Source organism: Clarias gariepinus, chromosome 4 (assembly GCF_024256425.1).
Source record: "Clarias gariepinus isolate MV-2021 ecotype Netherlands chromosome 4, CGAR_prim_01v2, whole genome shotgun sequence".
Taxonomy (NCBI): Eukaryota; Metazoa; Chordata; class Actinopteri; order Siluriformes; family Clariidae; genus Clarias; species Clarias gariepinus.
Window position 1 is genome coordinate 14107467 of NC_071103.1, and position 16626 is coordinate 14124092.

The following is a 16626-nucleotide window of genomic DNA, read 5'->3' on the forward strand; positions in this document are numbered from 1 at the left end:
AGAGAGAGGGCCTTTCACATGTACAGCAGCTAAGACTGCACCGTCATGCGCAGTCATGCTGACTCTGCCCTAGAGAAAGTAGCTAAACGAGTCAGTAGAGGGGTCTCATCGTAAAATTAGAAAAATCTAGTGACAAAGTTGGCAACACTGCTTACAGAGACCCTAAACTCCCAAATGGTGCACGTTTTTTTGCAAGTTTGTGGAAACAAGATATATTTGTGAAAATGTTAAAAGACTTGCTAAGCTTTTGCGTGCCAGCACCTGGGTCTGCATTTACACAGACACTTTTTTATCAAAGTTTATTTGAAACATGAAGGCATTTATTTCAGCGAATTATTTGTGTTGTGGTTAGAAGACAAATATGTATGCATATGTACAGTATATGTATGCACAAGATAATAATTTGTTCCATCACAATAATAACCTGTCCATAATAGAAATCAGAGCTTTGTAGACTGTAGAGGCTCCGTAAGAGACTGATCTTTCTTTTCACTTTGTCATGGCACTGATTTCTGCAACCACTTGATTCTGTTGTAAAGCTGTTAAGTGATACTTGAATAGAATAGAATAGAATAGAATAGAATAGAATAGAATAGAATAGAAGAGTTCCTGGTGTTGACGTATTTTTATCCTGGAACTTTTCTAAAACTTTTTCAGTTTCTATTTACATCCACTCGTATTCTTTCTCCAGACACTTATATTAGATGTAAATTACAAGTAAGGGAGAACATACTGCCAGAATGTAGCAGTCATAGCTTGGCGGTAGTGACAGGACTTGAAGCATCCATTTTCAGAACAGAAGCTTAGCCACTCTGCTATCACTCTGCTATTTTTTTTTATTTGCTATTTAAGATCAATCTGACATATTCCTGTCTGTAGCAACCACGAAACCCGAAATTCTCAAGAATCCTATCTAGTATCATTCAAATGTATTTTCAAACCCATAAGCCTATTCAGAATGCCGCATTCTAAGTCTTGTACAAACACACGAAATTATTTTAAAGCACAGACCCCGTGTTCCTTCGCCTTTCATTCACTCATGTTTTGTCCATGGCTAAAGCCAACCCTAAGCTCCAGCTTCAAGACCTGTTTCCGATGGATAGCAATGGTGAATAATAATGCGGATGCATTCAGGAGCCCACAATCCCATTAAGAAGGCTTTAAAGCGCCGCTCAGAGTGAGCTAAGATATTCAGGGCTCTTAGCGAAGCAGAGATTTACAGGTACAACAACCACAGCAAAATAGCTCCCCCCCCTCACAACCCAATCAAAAATAGTTCTTATTTACTGGAAACAATTATATTAGATCCAGGGCAATGAATACTGATAGACTATTAAAAGTTTGAATATTGGAAGTTAGGTTTTGCAGGAACATTGTGTTTTAGGTGCACAAATTTATAATTGGAGCATTTTTGTGTCGCATACCCTGGGTTCCATAAGAATAAAATGAGATCTACAAATAAATGAAACTAAGATGTTGACACACAACACACGGCACATGTTCAGTGGATTATTTTTGCACACTTCTCACACAGACTCTTGCAATTCAATTCATGAATATTTTTTTCACTGTGCTGACATCAGCCAACTGTCAGCTGTTGCATTTTTATTTATTTATTTATTTATTTATTTTATTATTATTCATGCAGCACTACTGGCTATCAAGCCCTTCCTCTATGATTTGTGTTTTATAGAATAGACCACAGACTCTGAAAAACACTAAGTTAGTTTAGTTCAGTAGGACTGCAGAAGCTTCATAAGAGTCTCAGCTGAAATTTGGAATACATTGTTGCACAGAACGATGGTTGTTGAATTTGGTCTCGATTACTTGCATTGTAACCTAGCACTCAAGCACCCAAAATACTTTAATTTAATTTCTAACTCAGCTTAATACATTACTCGTAAAAAAAGAATGTAAAGGTAAACCCGTATCCTGTAAAGCACTGTACTGCTGTGTCTCCTGCAGTGCTATAATGTAAAATACCAATGTTACCCCTACTGAATATGTACTGTAATTCATGCAAGCCCGTTTTCTTTGGTATCTACCCTAAACACAGTAATAATTCATCATCCCAAGCTGCGTTTTCCTCTAAGGTTGCTTTCGTGTTCTCTCTACAGTACGAAAAAAAATTATATATTTTATAAGAAAATTTAGCCGAATTTACATTAATGTTAATAATTTTTTAAATTAGTAAATTTTTAAATAAGTATTTAAAATTTTATTAAGTAATTTACAAAATATTACAAAATTAGTAAATGATATTGTTCTTAATAATTTAATGTTAAAATGCATGAAAAGGGTTTATATACGTTTTTTATTGCCACGAAAAAAAAGGCATAAAAAATTGAGGAGGATATTCGCGGTTTCCGCAAAATTGAGGGGTTTCTGTGAATAATCATTAGCTAGGTTTTAAGGAAAAATACACAAACGACTAAGGACGTGAACTCTGAACTGTCACTTTGCAGGAGTCATCTGTATGTCAATTTGTATTGTAATCACTTTATGTTAATATGTATTGCAATCAGTTTGTATCGATTTGTGTATATGCACCTTAATTTTCATTTAAGGCAAACTTGAAGAAATAGCCATCATTGGGTATAACGCTTGTACACTCGCCCGGTGATTTGGAAACACCACACAACATACTGTGCATGTCTTTGGACTGTGGGAAGGAACCAGAGTACCCAGAGGGAACCAACCAAGCATGTACAACTCCACACACAGGACGGGAGGTGGGATTCAACCCTCCAAGCCTGCAGGTGTAAGGCAACAGTGCTAACCACTATTTATTAAACTCTAGCAGAATATTAGTATAATTAATCAAAGGTACAGCAAACATCTCCAACATACCACCAACCAAAAAGCCATGTCAAGGCTGAGATTATCATTATTATTATTTTTATTTTTGGTGTTATTTTTCATGGGTCAGACTAACATGGGAACACACTGTCTGGCTGATGCAGAACGGATGAGAATAAACACATTCAAAGTCTGATTTTTTGCACGGTGATGTAGGGGGGAGAAATGCATCCAGAAGGTTCAAACATGTGCCATGTGATGCATTAAGCCACAAATAAAGATAGCAGATTTTCCAAAAAAAATATTACGCAGATGGTTGTGCACTACATATTATTGAACCAATTTACTCATTTTTGAGGCACAGAAATATTAATGCATCTTATTTTATATGTGGAACAAAACTACTTTTTATTATCATGAAACTTGAATTGTTAATTATTTGGCTATTTAGATATTTCACATATTTAACTCCATGCAAAGTATGAATGTATAGCTTTAAGTTTAAAATAATCAAACAGTCCTGGATTAAGTGAGGTGTGCTTTGGGTAGAGAGTATTATGCTGGGTGTTATACTGACGTGGCATTGAGAGGTCGTCGGCAGGGTACAGAATCCCTGATGCAGGTTCCTGAAGCAGGGTCGGCCAGCTCCACTATGACGAAGGGCCTTTCTTCCAGGGTGACGACTCTCAGGTGCTGTGCGTCATCGGGAGGCTGGAGGAAAGGGCCGTACCGAGACCAGGCCGGGTATCGCAAACGTAGCACGCCATTCTCCCACCATCCTACCTGAGGCCACACACACAGAACACAAGGCGAGGTCAAAGACCAGCTGGTAACGAGTACAAAATTGCTTCATGCTTTTTCCTGCGGGACAAACCCAAACAGCTAAAAGGTAGCAAAACTCTAGATTTATTTCTCCTTGTCTGGAAACAAAGTGCTTACTGTTTGAATGAAGTCGAAAATACCTGCTCTAGACTAGAATACTCTCTTTATTCACTATGAATTTCTTTCATCTGAACGTCAGAGGTCAACCCCAGCCCATTAAAGCTCACTTTACGAGAACTGCCTCGTTTTGGCGTGTCATTGAGGCAGGTTGATGGAGGAGAATGACTCTGCTCTGTGTTGGGAAGCCTGCAGAGCGTGTGGAGGCAGTGAAAAATGACTCCCTGCCTCCTCCATACTTCTCTCATTGAGAGTCTTGGACCTTTGGTGCTAAAGCAGCATGGGTCTTTTCACCGAGGAGCAAGATGGAGCTTTTCGCTGTGAGGAAAAGGTCACGGAGACACTTGAGCTCTTTATTTACTAAGTGTGCTATTAAGGCCTTCCCATTTGCTTGTGAAGACAAAATAAAGTGACACGGCACTTTCGATTCGCCTACCATGTGATTGCAATCTGGTAACAATTACTCAAGATAACAGCGTTTGTACGAGTTACCCTCACTGTTTCTACAAACTAATGAACCTCTCCATACTAAGTTTGCTTTATTCATTCCGATTATGAACAACTTAATGGTCAAAACAAAGAACACACACACACACACATATCTCTGTGAATGGAAAACAGACACCAGCCATCAATGTGTCTTTATGGATTGGTTTGCTTGTCCCACGGGGCTCCTACTGAGGCTCAGATATATTTTACCCATTTGGTATAGTTCGTTTTAATTAGATAATAATTACACTGTTATATTTGCATAGCAGACAAATGTCACAGTATGATTATCCTACATGTCTCCCTGTAGAAATCATTCGCTTTATAAAGGCATTTAAATAGTTGCCCCCCCCACCAAAAAAAAAGCTAATTATCTTAATGTAAACCCTATTTAAAAGCAAACTTGCATACAAAAAAGATCAAAATACAACCAAATCAGACAATCGAATCAGTTCATATATACTGCATTTAAAAAAAAAACTGTCCAACCCAAATGAATACAAATAAAAGCGAGTAATAATAAAACATCATTAGGCAGTGAAATGAACATTTTATGAAATGAAAGTCACATAAGAAGGTTGCCGTAAAAATATCAACTCAGCCAATTATACACGAAGAACATTACAACGGTAATGAGTGGGCTAACACAATGCAACAGTGCCAGAAGGAACTGTGTGGGCATGCAGGCTCTTCAAACTGACAGGCTGTGAATGCTGCACGCTCCACACTCTCCTCATTACTCCAGTCCTCCCGCTCCAGCCTCTGCACCTCCACCAGCACAGCCGTCATATTGCTCAGATCTGCCGGTGACACTGCAGTGCTGGGTCTTATCGGTGACAGTGATGTGCAAAAGGGCCACATCACCTTGCATCAGCGAGTGCAATCCTTCAGTAAATCGCGCTCGCGGAAAAAGATGGGTCAAATACGCTGTCGAAAGCAAGTCCGACTACACGGTAAAGAATTCTAACAACTCCACTTTGGTTCCATTTAGTCTGGACAAGCTCACAAATGTCTCGTTACATTCTCTATGGTAATGCATTATTTCTCAGAACCTTGGAATTGGCACTTTTTTTTTTTTTTTTTTTTGGCGGGATGCAATATGAGCAAGCCAGATAGCTGATTCTGGCCTCTGGGTTTACACAACCCTAACACTTACACACATAGTGACAGCTATCAGTAATTCTGCAGCTCTCCTCCTAATCCCCACAGATCTATTCACCTGCTCCAGACACTGAAATTGCACTTGTGCTCTTTTATATTGTATATCTATCACAGCCGAGATGGTGTGCGCACAACACTATCGTGTGTGTGTGTGTGTGTGTGTGTGTGTGTGTAATGTGCGGACGAGAACCCGGCGGCCAGTTGCTGCTGGACCTTCAGTATAAGATGGCGTGGGCTTCGAGCTGAGACAGCTAATTGAAAGGAAAACACTGGGATCTAGCCTGTAGGCGTGGGTGTCGCTGGTCTGCTAACTCATAGCCATTCGGTAGCCTTAGCGCTGGCCTGTGAGCTCATAGCTCAAGGAATAAATATTTCCGTGGTACAGCACAGGAAGTCCATGTTACCCGCGAATCTGCTTTTGTGACTATTTCATTGACAGCCTGCTTGTCACCTTCACACCTCCAATGCTCCATCGTGTCATCAACCTGTCTCTGTAGGTCAGTCTAACAATCCAGTGCAGCTTGTCTGTCCACACGCATTTAATTGTTCGGGTTATCCTACAAAAAAATGCCAGCTCTCTAACAATAGAAAGTTGGAGAACACTCTAAGAAAGTCTAAGAAAGTGACGAGGAGGGACGTCTCAAAAATCTAGCGTAGGATGAGGGCTGATCGTTTGATATCCGCTAATACTGACTAAGAAACGGTAGAGGTGGATGTCTGAGGCATGCTACAACACATTTCAGAAATCACTGCCAGAGGTGGATATGTGTGACGATAAGTTTCATGCCTTTGTATCCCTCTTTAATAATTTCTACTCGATTCTGCGTCTCTCTCTCTTTTTCTCATTCAGTTCTAATACAATCTGGACCAGCAGCAATGAGACATTTCACCAAAGTGGTGGCTCTGCAGAAATCTCACTCCGCACAGAGGTGGAGGGGGTGCTGTAAAAGACAGGCTCTGATCAAACACTCTCTCCCCCGGGAACAGCTAATGCTTTCACAGGGCAGAACACACACACATACACACGCCGCCGTAACACACCCATCCCTCTGAACAGCCCCTTTCAGAACAGGGATAAAACAGGACACAGTTAACACACAACAGTTCTTACACATCAAGCCGACGGCATTTAAACAAGCTAAATACCTTTAACCACGACTGATTTGATCTACCATAATGTGCTTTGGAGCTGCAGAGGGGACAAATCCCTTCACAACTACACATTTTATCCCTTAATTTGATGAACGGTTTTGTTTTAAGAACACACAGCATGTGACAGAATAATTGCCTAAGTAGGCTGAACACTATTTAGTGAATAGATCCAACAAGAAGAGAATTAACGCTCTATGTTAAGGGCACACTAGTTGTGTCAGGGTTCCTACAGTACCACTGACTATGCAAATGATCAACACTACAGTACGTTTTACAGGATTAATTTAGGAACATTTGCATCCGTTCGACTTTTTACAAGCAATCAGAAAGGGGGGAAAAAAACAGCTATACTCAGCACACCCCTCGTAAAACCGACATTACAGCACTTCCCTAAATATTTGATGAGAATTAGAAATAGAAAGACTGATTGCTGGCGCTGGAAAAGCTCAGAGCCAGAGTTCCCGCTAAGGTGTCTAATCTGATGCTCCTGAGTTCTGCAGATCTTCTGCAGGTCTTCAAATTAATATCAGGCATAAAACAGAACTCTCTGTACAGACATGACATGTAACACTAGGCCAACTGTTGCATCAGTTTGTTAACGTCTTGATATATTCAGTTTGTCTTTGGGCAATCTCGAGACTGCAATGCCCTGGAGGCTGAAGGGCCGATTTGCTCTTTTGTCCAGCTAGTCGGAACAAAGAACTCAAATCAGAGCCAGGCAAGATTTTTTGGGATGGTGGATGAGAAAAGGAACAGGGGAGAGAGATTTTCTGGGTGGATTGTAATGGGCCAAAGGCTAATGGCTGGTATCAATGCTAAGTTCCACAGCTGGAGACATGGGAATCTAAACTAAGCTGACAGGAGTACATGGGAATCAGGAAGAGATCAATTTATCACCTCTCGGCATGCTCGAGGCCAGTATGAGCCACCACGTTCCTTCGCTCTTTAGCTCAGGGGCTTGCAACTGGAGCTCACCCATTGTGTATTCCTGTTCTCCAGTCAGCCAGGGTATCCTCCCCTACAGAAGGACTGGATAGGTATTACTGAGTCAACTTAGAGGTATACTGTAGAGCTTATAATACATCTCTTTTTCCTTCTGGTTCCAGGAATACACTATAAGGTCATACACTGCAGCAGGAATCCACACAGTAGTTAAAAGGAGTGACTAAGGTGCCTTAAAATGCAGACACATATTGTATACACACACACACACACGCACAGATATTAGTACTATTTAGACAGTATTCGTTTTGTGGACAAATGTTCACTGACTACTATATTAGGAATCCTTTTGTGACAATCACAATGCAGTGTAGAAAATCCCACACAAGTCAAGAACTTTAGCTAATGTTCACATCAATCATCAGAATGGGATTTCAAAGACTTTGATTTAGCATGATTGTTGGTAACTGGTTTAAATATTTCAGAAACAGGGATTTTACAGCGCACCAGCCTCTCAGACACTCAGACTTGAAAAGAATGGCAAAGCAAAAGGAGGAAAGTAAAAAAACATCCAGTGAGTGGCAGTTCTGTGGACAGAAAGTACTTGTTATTTAGAGGGGGTCAGAGGAGAATAGCAAAATATAATGGGATTTTTACTAACATGTCCATTTAGAATCGACATACATTATATTGTCGAAAGTTTGTAGACACCTGACCATTTCTAATACACTTTGTAATGTGGCTATAGGAATTTCCACCTATCAAGCCTCAAGACCATAGTAAGGTTAGTCATTCAGCCCAAGGAGGTTCCATCAGATTGACCCAAATTTGGCAAACTAAGTCCTGGAACAGGCTTTGGGTAGATCTGTTTATTTGAGGACAATAAGGCCCCTACATAGAAACATTTGAGTTATGAAGTTTCAAAGATGTGAGCATGTGTTTGCGCATGTTAATTTCAGAAGCTATATCACATGGCTGGCATGCATGGTCATGTGCGTGGAGCGTGCATCCCAGGATGTCCGGAAGCAAACGTTAAAGCAGCAACAATGAAGCTGTTACTGCTAAGAAGGGCCAAGCAATAACGATTGAGACAAAAGTTTTTTAAAAATTGAGAGAATGGAGAATGGAGGTAAAAAAGATAGCAGTCATTGCTCGTTCTTTTAATACACCATCGTGGAGCATGTTAGTTTTTTTAGTACTGAGCCAATTGTGTTAGTATCCTAGTACCTACAGTAGCAGTGGCGGCCGGTCAATAGGGGGCGCTGGAGCCAGCTAAATATAAGAGAAAATACTGTAATTTCTTCGCTAAAATACCCCATCGTAAGGCGATCGGATGAAGAAAGTAAAGAATTTAAAGAGCTTGGACCAGATCGAACTGATCTTTTAATTAAGCAGCAGTCAAGTGATCGCGACCAAGCTTACACTCTGTGCTTTTCCAGCACTTCTTATGGCTATTTACAGGCCATTATTAAAAGTTTAATTAGAATTTTGTTTGCGCCCCCCAAAAAGATTTTTGCACCAGCCGCCACTGGTACCTAGTCAATGTTTGTTGGACTTACAAACCAATTGGACTTACAGATAAAGACTCGTTCGTATGTTGGGGATTTATAAGGGGACAATCTCAATGTAAAATAAAATCTTAAAGTACAGCATACAAAGACATCCTACTTCAACTTAAAAGGCTTAGTTCTCTCACGGTTCGTACCTGCTTGTCCCTTAACTCTGATCTGTACATGGGGTTACAAACCACACCATCTGACACTTGCTTAAAAAAATGCTCTTGTGCTCTGTTGGTTCGTCTCCTGTGCAAATCTAACATGTCATGCCTGTAAACATGGGCCACGTGCAAATTAGGCATAGCTTTTCTATCGACAAGAGACAAACTTTCTGTCTCTGATCTTATAAAAAGGTCTAAACGAATTCATTTCTCATAATCAAATGTAAATTTCTGTTGCCACCAGGAGATATTGAATATGCATGAATGAATTAGTTTCTGGTCGTCTTTTTGGTGTGTAGAAATCAACTGCTGCATTGTTTACCACATGACTTAACAGTAAAATGTTGCCAGAATTTCATGCGCAGAATTTCCTTGTCTCGGTTTATCTGTATGGCAACTTTATCATTCTGTTTTATCTTGTTGCACTTGAGTGACATTGCGATGTTTGTGACATTTTTCCAGCTATATTTGTTATTACTGCCTTTGCCTCCCTTGAGTAGTGCTCCGCAGGTTGCACCTGACATATTACACACGACTGCTATATTCAGCTCACAGGGGCTTAAGGCTAAAATGCCATAAGTTTTCATCAAGCATTAAATAATTGAACCACATTTAGTCATTGTGAATGTAGGTTTTTCCTTCACCCTTTAGTCATCGTTTAACTCGTCTCTCAAAGCTTAAAAAGGCTTTTTTTTAAATAAAATAAAGAGTTTGGTATTTACTTCCATTTCCCTATTTTGTATATATCTATTCACCCAAGATATAATTATAAACTTCAAGAGTAAATAACCGTTTATGGGTGTTAGAACACATGGTGCATTGTTTGTGGCTCCAGAATTCAAACAGCTTATTTTCATTACTGTTCGAAAACTCATTATGCCTTACATCCAGAAAAAGTGAGAAAGTGTGAAAAAAAGCCAGATCTGGAGGAAAAAAAAAAAAACACAACCATTCTGGTGTGCTAGCTCAAGGGGCAACATTAAGTCTGTACCTTGCTTTGCAGATTACAGCCCATTTTACACTGGAAGTCTGTTATATACAGTTAACAGAATTTAATTATATAGAATGTGCTTTACATTTTTCCCAAGCAAGAACTAAGAAGCCCAAATGTGTTCCAGCAAGACAATGCACCTATGCACAAAGCAAAACTTTTGAAGTCATGATTTGCTGAGGTTGGCGTGAAAGAAGTTGTGTGGCCTGTAAGGACCCCGAAACCTAAAGATCTTCATCATTTATACTGCTTATCCTGTGTACATGGCCATGAGGAGCCTGAAGCCTATCCCAGGAGACTTAGTGCACAGGGATGGGTACACTTATTTATCACAAGGCGCACACACTAAACGGGCAGATTGAAAAAAAACTTGGACTGTGGGAGGAAACCAGAGGAAACCCACCAAGCACAGGGAGAAAATGCAAACTCCATGCACACAGACCCCGAGGCGGGAATCGAATTCAGACCCTAGCGGTGCAAGGCGCAAGTGATAACCACTATGCCACCAGGCCTATCCCATGTCAAATTATTATTATTATTATTATTATTATTTTATTCTGTTCATTTGTTTTTGAATAAATTGAAATAAATACTTTTCCACTGTTTGTGTTCATGTTCTGTCCCCCTAAAAACTTACTACCGCATGTGTTGTCACATGACTCTGCCCTGTCCAATCTGCGGTATGGAAGCAAGGAGAAGAATTCGTTCATTAGAAAAAATAATATTTCATCTTTAATAGTTGACCATATTTACGGTACCAATGTTGTCGGTCATCTAAGGAGGCGAAAACAACAACTACAACAACGGAAAAAAAACCAAATGCAATATATTACAAAAAAATGTGTTATTAATAATGTAGAAAAAATGTTTAATTAATCATGTTATTGATTTGAGGTCATATCGCCTAGCTCTAGCCTGACCTCAATTATGCAGTCGTAAATTAATCCCCAGAAAAGCCAATAGCCATGCTCCAAACTCTAGTGGAAAGCCTTTGGAGAAGAGTGAAAGCTTTAATATAAGCAAAGGTGAGAGTGGCTTTAGAATAGGGCATTCAGCAAGAATATGTGAATATGATGATCCACATATCTTTGGTTTCACCACCTTTCCTCATATAAAATGTGTTTAATTCATGGTTTAGTAAAAGTTGCATATACTGTAAAAATCTGTATGTAAAAATCAGATGATTATTGTGCGCACAATTCTCTGGGCAAATCTGATGATCATATTGTGGTAGCATAACTTTATATTTAATTAAAAGTTTACATTTTAATTACAACCCCAGTATGTGCACTGTCACAGTAGGAGTGCATGCTGAAATATATCATTAAATATATTATATAAACGGTTTCACATCATTTTTGTTCCTTTGTCTTTGATCAGTTCATTAACTCTTAAGTCTATTCAAAGAATCTAAATTGGGCAAAAGGCACATTCCTAATTCTGATTTCTATAAATAGTGCAGCAACACTTTACTAAATATAGGGTTCGTTAGCAAGAAAGACACCATATGCTCACATTGTACTGTACATCTGATGATGATCTGTCATATTAGTTCTATCTTAATGCTTAATGCCATGAAACTGTATTATTTGTAGCATATTTCATGACAGATTTTATGATGTAAAATATTAAAAAAATATATATGTTATAAGCATGGCACAGTGGTGTAGTGGTTAGCACTGTTCCCTTTCACCTCCAGGGTCCGGGTTCGATTCCCAGCCAGGCTCGATTCTAGTCTCTGTGTGCATGGAGTTTGCATGTTTTCCCCGTACTTGGTGGGTTTCCTCCCACAGTCCAAAGATTAGGCTAACTGACATTCCCAAACTGCCCGTTGTGTGTGCCCTGCGATGGATTGGCACCCTGTCCAGGGTAAATACTAGTCTTAAATTGCTTGGTAATTGTCGTTTATTCTAGTGGACTAAAATTTTGTCATACATGCTTGCTATACCATTTACCAATTGAGAAAAACCTGCATTTACACAGAACACAATAATGTCTGAAATATGTACATTTCAAACAAAGGCAACCATTTTTTAACTCATGTTTGTCTTAGAAAAGGTGAACATGTAATGTAAGCTATGAACTTGACAGCTGGACAAAAAACATCACACATCCTGACAGTGTGTGACATCTACTACTGCACGCTACATTTATGACATGGTTATGCAAGATTTTAGTAACATACAGTCCTGTCAAACAACAGTGATTATCCTCCTTAAGTATATCTGTAGCATATATACAGTTATTTCTAATATTTTGTTATATTGCATATTATATTTTATTTAAATATTTACATAAATTTTAGAGTTCCTCAGTATTTGCTACTGTATATCCTCTTTTTTTGCTTTAACTCAATCTGGAATAACTTGAGTTAAACTTACTGGTGGTAAAGTTACTATAATAGCGTTAACTCGAGTATGAAAGATGATCAGTGCCACCATGAAATAACATTCTGAGTTCTGCCTTTTACTTTCCTCAGAATTCTGGCTTAAAATTTAAAATTCTGACTTTATACTCAGTTTAGTTTAAAGCCAGAATTCTAAGAAAAAAATGCGGAATTATGAATTTAAAGTCAAAATTATAAGAAAAAAAAAACCCAGAAATGTCATAATTCAGAAAAAAAGTGGTTCTAATCCATGTCTAGTCCTACAGTAGGTGGTGTAGAATTTTATAATCAGTAAAATTCTAGATTAAATCCATTAAAGTGACATCTAAACATGTGCCTTAATAAAAGAGATCCAGCTGTTTTGGTTTTTTGATTTCTTTTGGTTTTAGATTTTTATTTTTTATTTTTTGGAAAAATCAGTTAATGTACAATATTACAAATATTCTTAAATTCAAATTGGGACCTAGAAATTGTTCAAAATACAGGATTATTAATATTTTAAATATTGAACATTTACTTTAATTGTTTTAAACTGTAGTTGAACCCCATCTGAACTCCACAGTAATTTTTACTTTGCTTTCTTTCTGGATTGTATTTCATATGGCCATGAGTTTACTTCTGGCCTGTACCCTTATAACTTCCCTATTGCTACCTCATTTAAAAAAATTTTTTTAAAAAGTGTCAAAATGTATACATAATTATCAATCTTTATGATTACTTTATGATTATTTTATGTTTTGTAAAAATCTTTTATTTTATTTTGTGCTATTTAAACCGACTGTAATAATACCACATATTGATACACACTAATGAAGAACACACTATTACAGATCGATATATCATTACACCTCAATTACAGCATTACACAGTCAGCACTTGTGCTTCAGCATTGTTCTCAGCTAAATGAATTGGGCTTCTCTGCTGAAGAGTGACTAAGAGCTCTTTTTGAGTACATTGTGTAAAAATTATTTTATAAATGGTTTCACTTTTTGCAAAATAATGGTTTTACTTCAAACCATGAAAGAGTAAATCAAATATAATATTTCAAACACTCCTCCATGTTCAAGTGGAGCTCTTCTGCAAAATTCACTTTTAAGTCATTTTTAGACATTTAGATGGGTTGCCAGTGTGCAGAAACAAAAGAAATGTTTTTTATACCCCCCACTTTCCATTTTTATATTGGGCAGGGTTTAAACAAGCCAATTAGATTTCCCTCCCAAATGTGACCTAATATAAGAAGAACCCTCCCCTGGCTTGTTACTCCACGTGACCCAGGTCTATTCATCCTGCTGTTTCAGGAGGGGAAGAGGTGTTTGACTCAGCAGCAGCTCATTTACATACAGGAGACACAAAAATGAAACATGCAGAAAAGGACTGAAACAGAAGGAGTCTAAGTCATAACAAATGATATCTGAGGTTATATAAGAGGTTCTATAATAAACAAAAATATGGGAACCTTAATTTAACACATGCTACAGTACACCACAAATATTGCATGGCCGCCTGGAAAAAACTGCAGGATAATGCAATGGATAGATTCTGTGAAACAACAAAAAATTCAATAAAAATTGTTAAAAATGGACCAAAATGTTGTCTTTTCAATGATACACATTAACATCTCTACAAAGAAATTATACAAAAAGAAAGAAAAAAAGAAAGAAAAAAAATTTAACTATGTCTATATATTCATAAAAGAAACACACAAATAAAAATATAATAATTATTTAATCATGTTTAATTGTGGCAAGTGACCAGCAACATTTGTCATCTACCAACCAAGGAGGCTGGGAAAATACAGTATAGGCTTAGTGCAAAACTAAATATTTCATTTTGGCGAATCGATTCTGAGTACTGATAGTGTTTTTTGTTTGTTTGTTTGTTTTTTGTTTTTTTGCAAATGCCTACTGTATAAATCCACTAAAGAAGTTTGTCAAAAATTTATAAAAGTGCAATTAATATAGCAAACTTTTTTTTTTTTTTTGTCATATGGGTAGTGAGTCGTCAAAAATTATATTTCCATTTTTTTGTTTTTCTTTTTAGTTCATTCAGTCTAGCCACTATTTTGTCCAACCACTATAGTAAAATCAATGCAACTGGCTTGTTGTATGTGTTGCATTTTGCCCTGAAATATAGATAAAATGAGATGTTTTACTTTTTGCAAAAGAAATAAAAAAACAAGAAAGATGTATGTTCGAAGCTTTTAAAATAAAGTTATATTGTGTTTTAAACAAAATATTTTTATTATAAACAACTATTTTTTTCAGTTTAAATGAAAGTCAGGGAATTTATTGTGTTTTGCAGGAAAACCCTTCATTTGCCTCCTCCAAGACTTGTGAAGCCAACCTTGGCATTTTTAGACTCCTGCTAATGCAGCATCACCCACCTGGAGGAAAGCTCTATCTTCCCTATTCTGGACGCATGAGCTCACAAATGCCTGTGATTGATTAGTGTTGTTGTTGAGTGACAGGGGAGGGAGAGCGAGCAGGGCCAATTTCGGTCTCTTGACTGCTGGCCACAAATGTCTGTGGCATTGTCAGATTTAACCCTGATCTCCAGACTCTTAGGAGAAGGTTTTCCAGTGTACTGTACCACTCAGCAGCCAAAAACTGCATTATTCTAAAAATATATCAATTAGATAAAATGTTGCTTTTAGTAAACAACAATTTACTATGAAAACACACAATGTTTATATAATAGGTTTTATCCTTTATTAAATAGCCGATATTCCCAGATGTTGGGGGCAAATTCCTTTGCATCCTTATACTTGTTAAACTCATTAGGACCTTTTTGCCTTGACAGCACAGAATTAGTACTGTAAATATACCCGCTGAACCAGGAACAGCTCAGCTCTTTAGTATGGGAGTACACCTCTCTACTCCATTATATGTAAAATTTTGATTCAAACTACAAACAAGATTCTGAGTCTCAAAAAGCCTTTCACTGTATAATACATCACATGACCAATTATGCAAGGATGAAAATCAAGCACAAGCACAGCATCCTCAGACGGACATGATCCGGTAATTTAAAAACAGAATCCTTGTTATTGCTTACGTCTTCCCAGCCACTCCCAGGTGTGTAGGAGATGACATCCAGAAAGGGATTGGCCAAGTAACCATCATTATTGAAAGAGTAATCCTTCCCACTCATTGTGATGTTACTGAAATATCTGCAAAAAAAGAATAAGAGGGGGTCAGAGAGAAGGAAATGAGTAACTCAGAGGTAATGCAGATTTGCATTCACACCATTTTCAGCACTAAAATGGGATTCATGGAGGCTGTAATCTAAAAGGTGCTATTTTCTATAATTGCCTCAAATTAATCTTTTCGTACAAATCCAACATTTTCAGAGTCTGCATGAATCTGTGCACATTCCTAAAACACTATTGAACACTTCATAATTGTGCTATACGTATTTGTATTGTAGGCAACAGCAAGTCCAATTCCATCTTGTAGTCATGAGTCATCACACTGCAAACACTGCAAAAAGAAACTGCCGGGAATGTACAGCATTTATATTGTTTATGATTTTACACAATTGTACTGTACGCAATTAAGCAATTGAAGCATTGCATTGGTTTACATTAAAAAATAAAATAAACAAATTGAATTAAAATGAAATCCCGAAAACACAATGCATAGTGTGACAGCTAATGTTTTTGGCAAGATCAAGACTGTAAAGTGCAAAATACTTAATCTTTCTTTGTTTGCCCTTTTTGAGGCAAGTTTATTAAATTAGTGAAATTCATCTTTTGGTGTGAATTAATCTGATGGCAGAGGTTGTTGAATCCTTGCAAGCTAAATGCACTGCACTACAGCTCTGAAGACCGAGTTCAAACCCCAACAACACCAAGGTGCCAATTGTTAAGTCCTTGTGTGCTAAGACCGTTAACCTTTAGCTCTTCAGTTTTGTCCTGCAATAACTGTCAGCTGATTTTGTTTTAAGGTGACAGCTAACTGTAAATATAGTCAGCTTTATTTCAATTCTATTCTAATTTTATGTATTTTTGTTAATTCTGTTTGCTTTAAAATAGTGCTTTATAATAATCTT

At 37.7% G+C, this 16626-nt stretch overlaps 1 protein-coding gene across 1 annotated transcript in view; it reads right to left on the reverse strand.

The window, feature by feature from the left end:
- LOC128520910 (glutamate receptor ionotropic, NMDA 2D) overlaps positions 1-16626 on the reverse strand; it is an 88519-nt gene that overhangs the window by 39147 nt on the left and 32746 nt on the right. The window contains exons 6-7 of the mRNA XM_053495356.1: positions 15631-15745; positions 3377-3582 (exon numbers count right to left, since the gene is read on the reverse strand). Coding sequence (XP_053351331.1) covers positions 3377-3582; positions 15631-15745 — 321 coding nt within the window. The remainder of the gene's footprint in view (positions 1-3376; positions 3583-15630; positions 15746-16626) is intronic.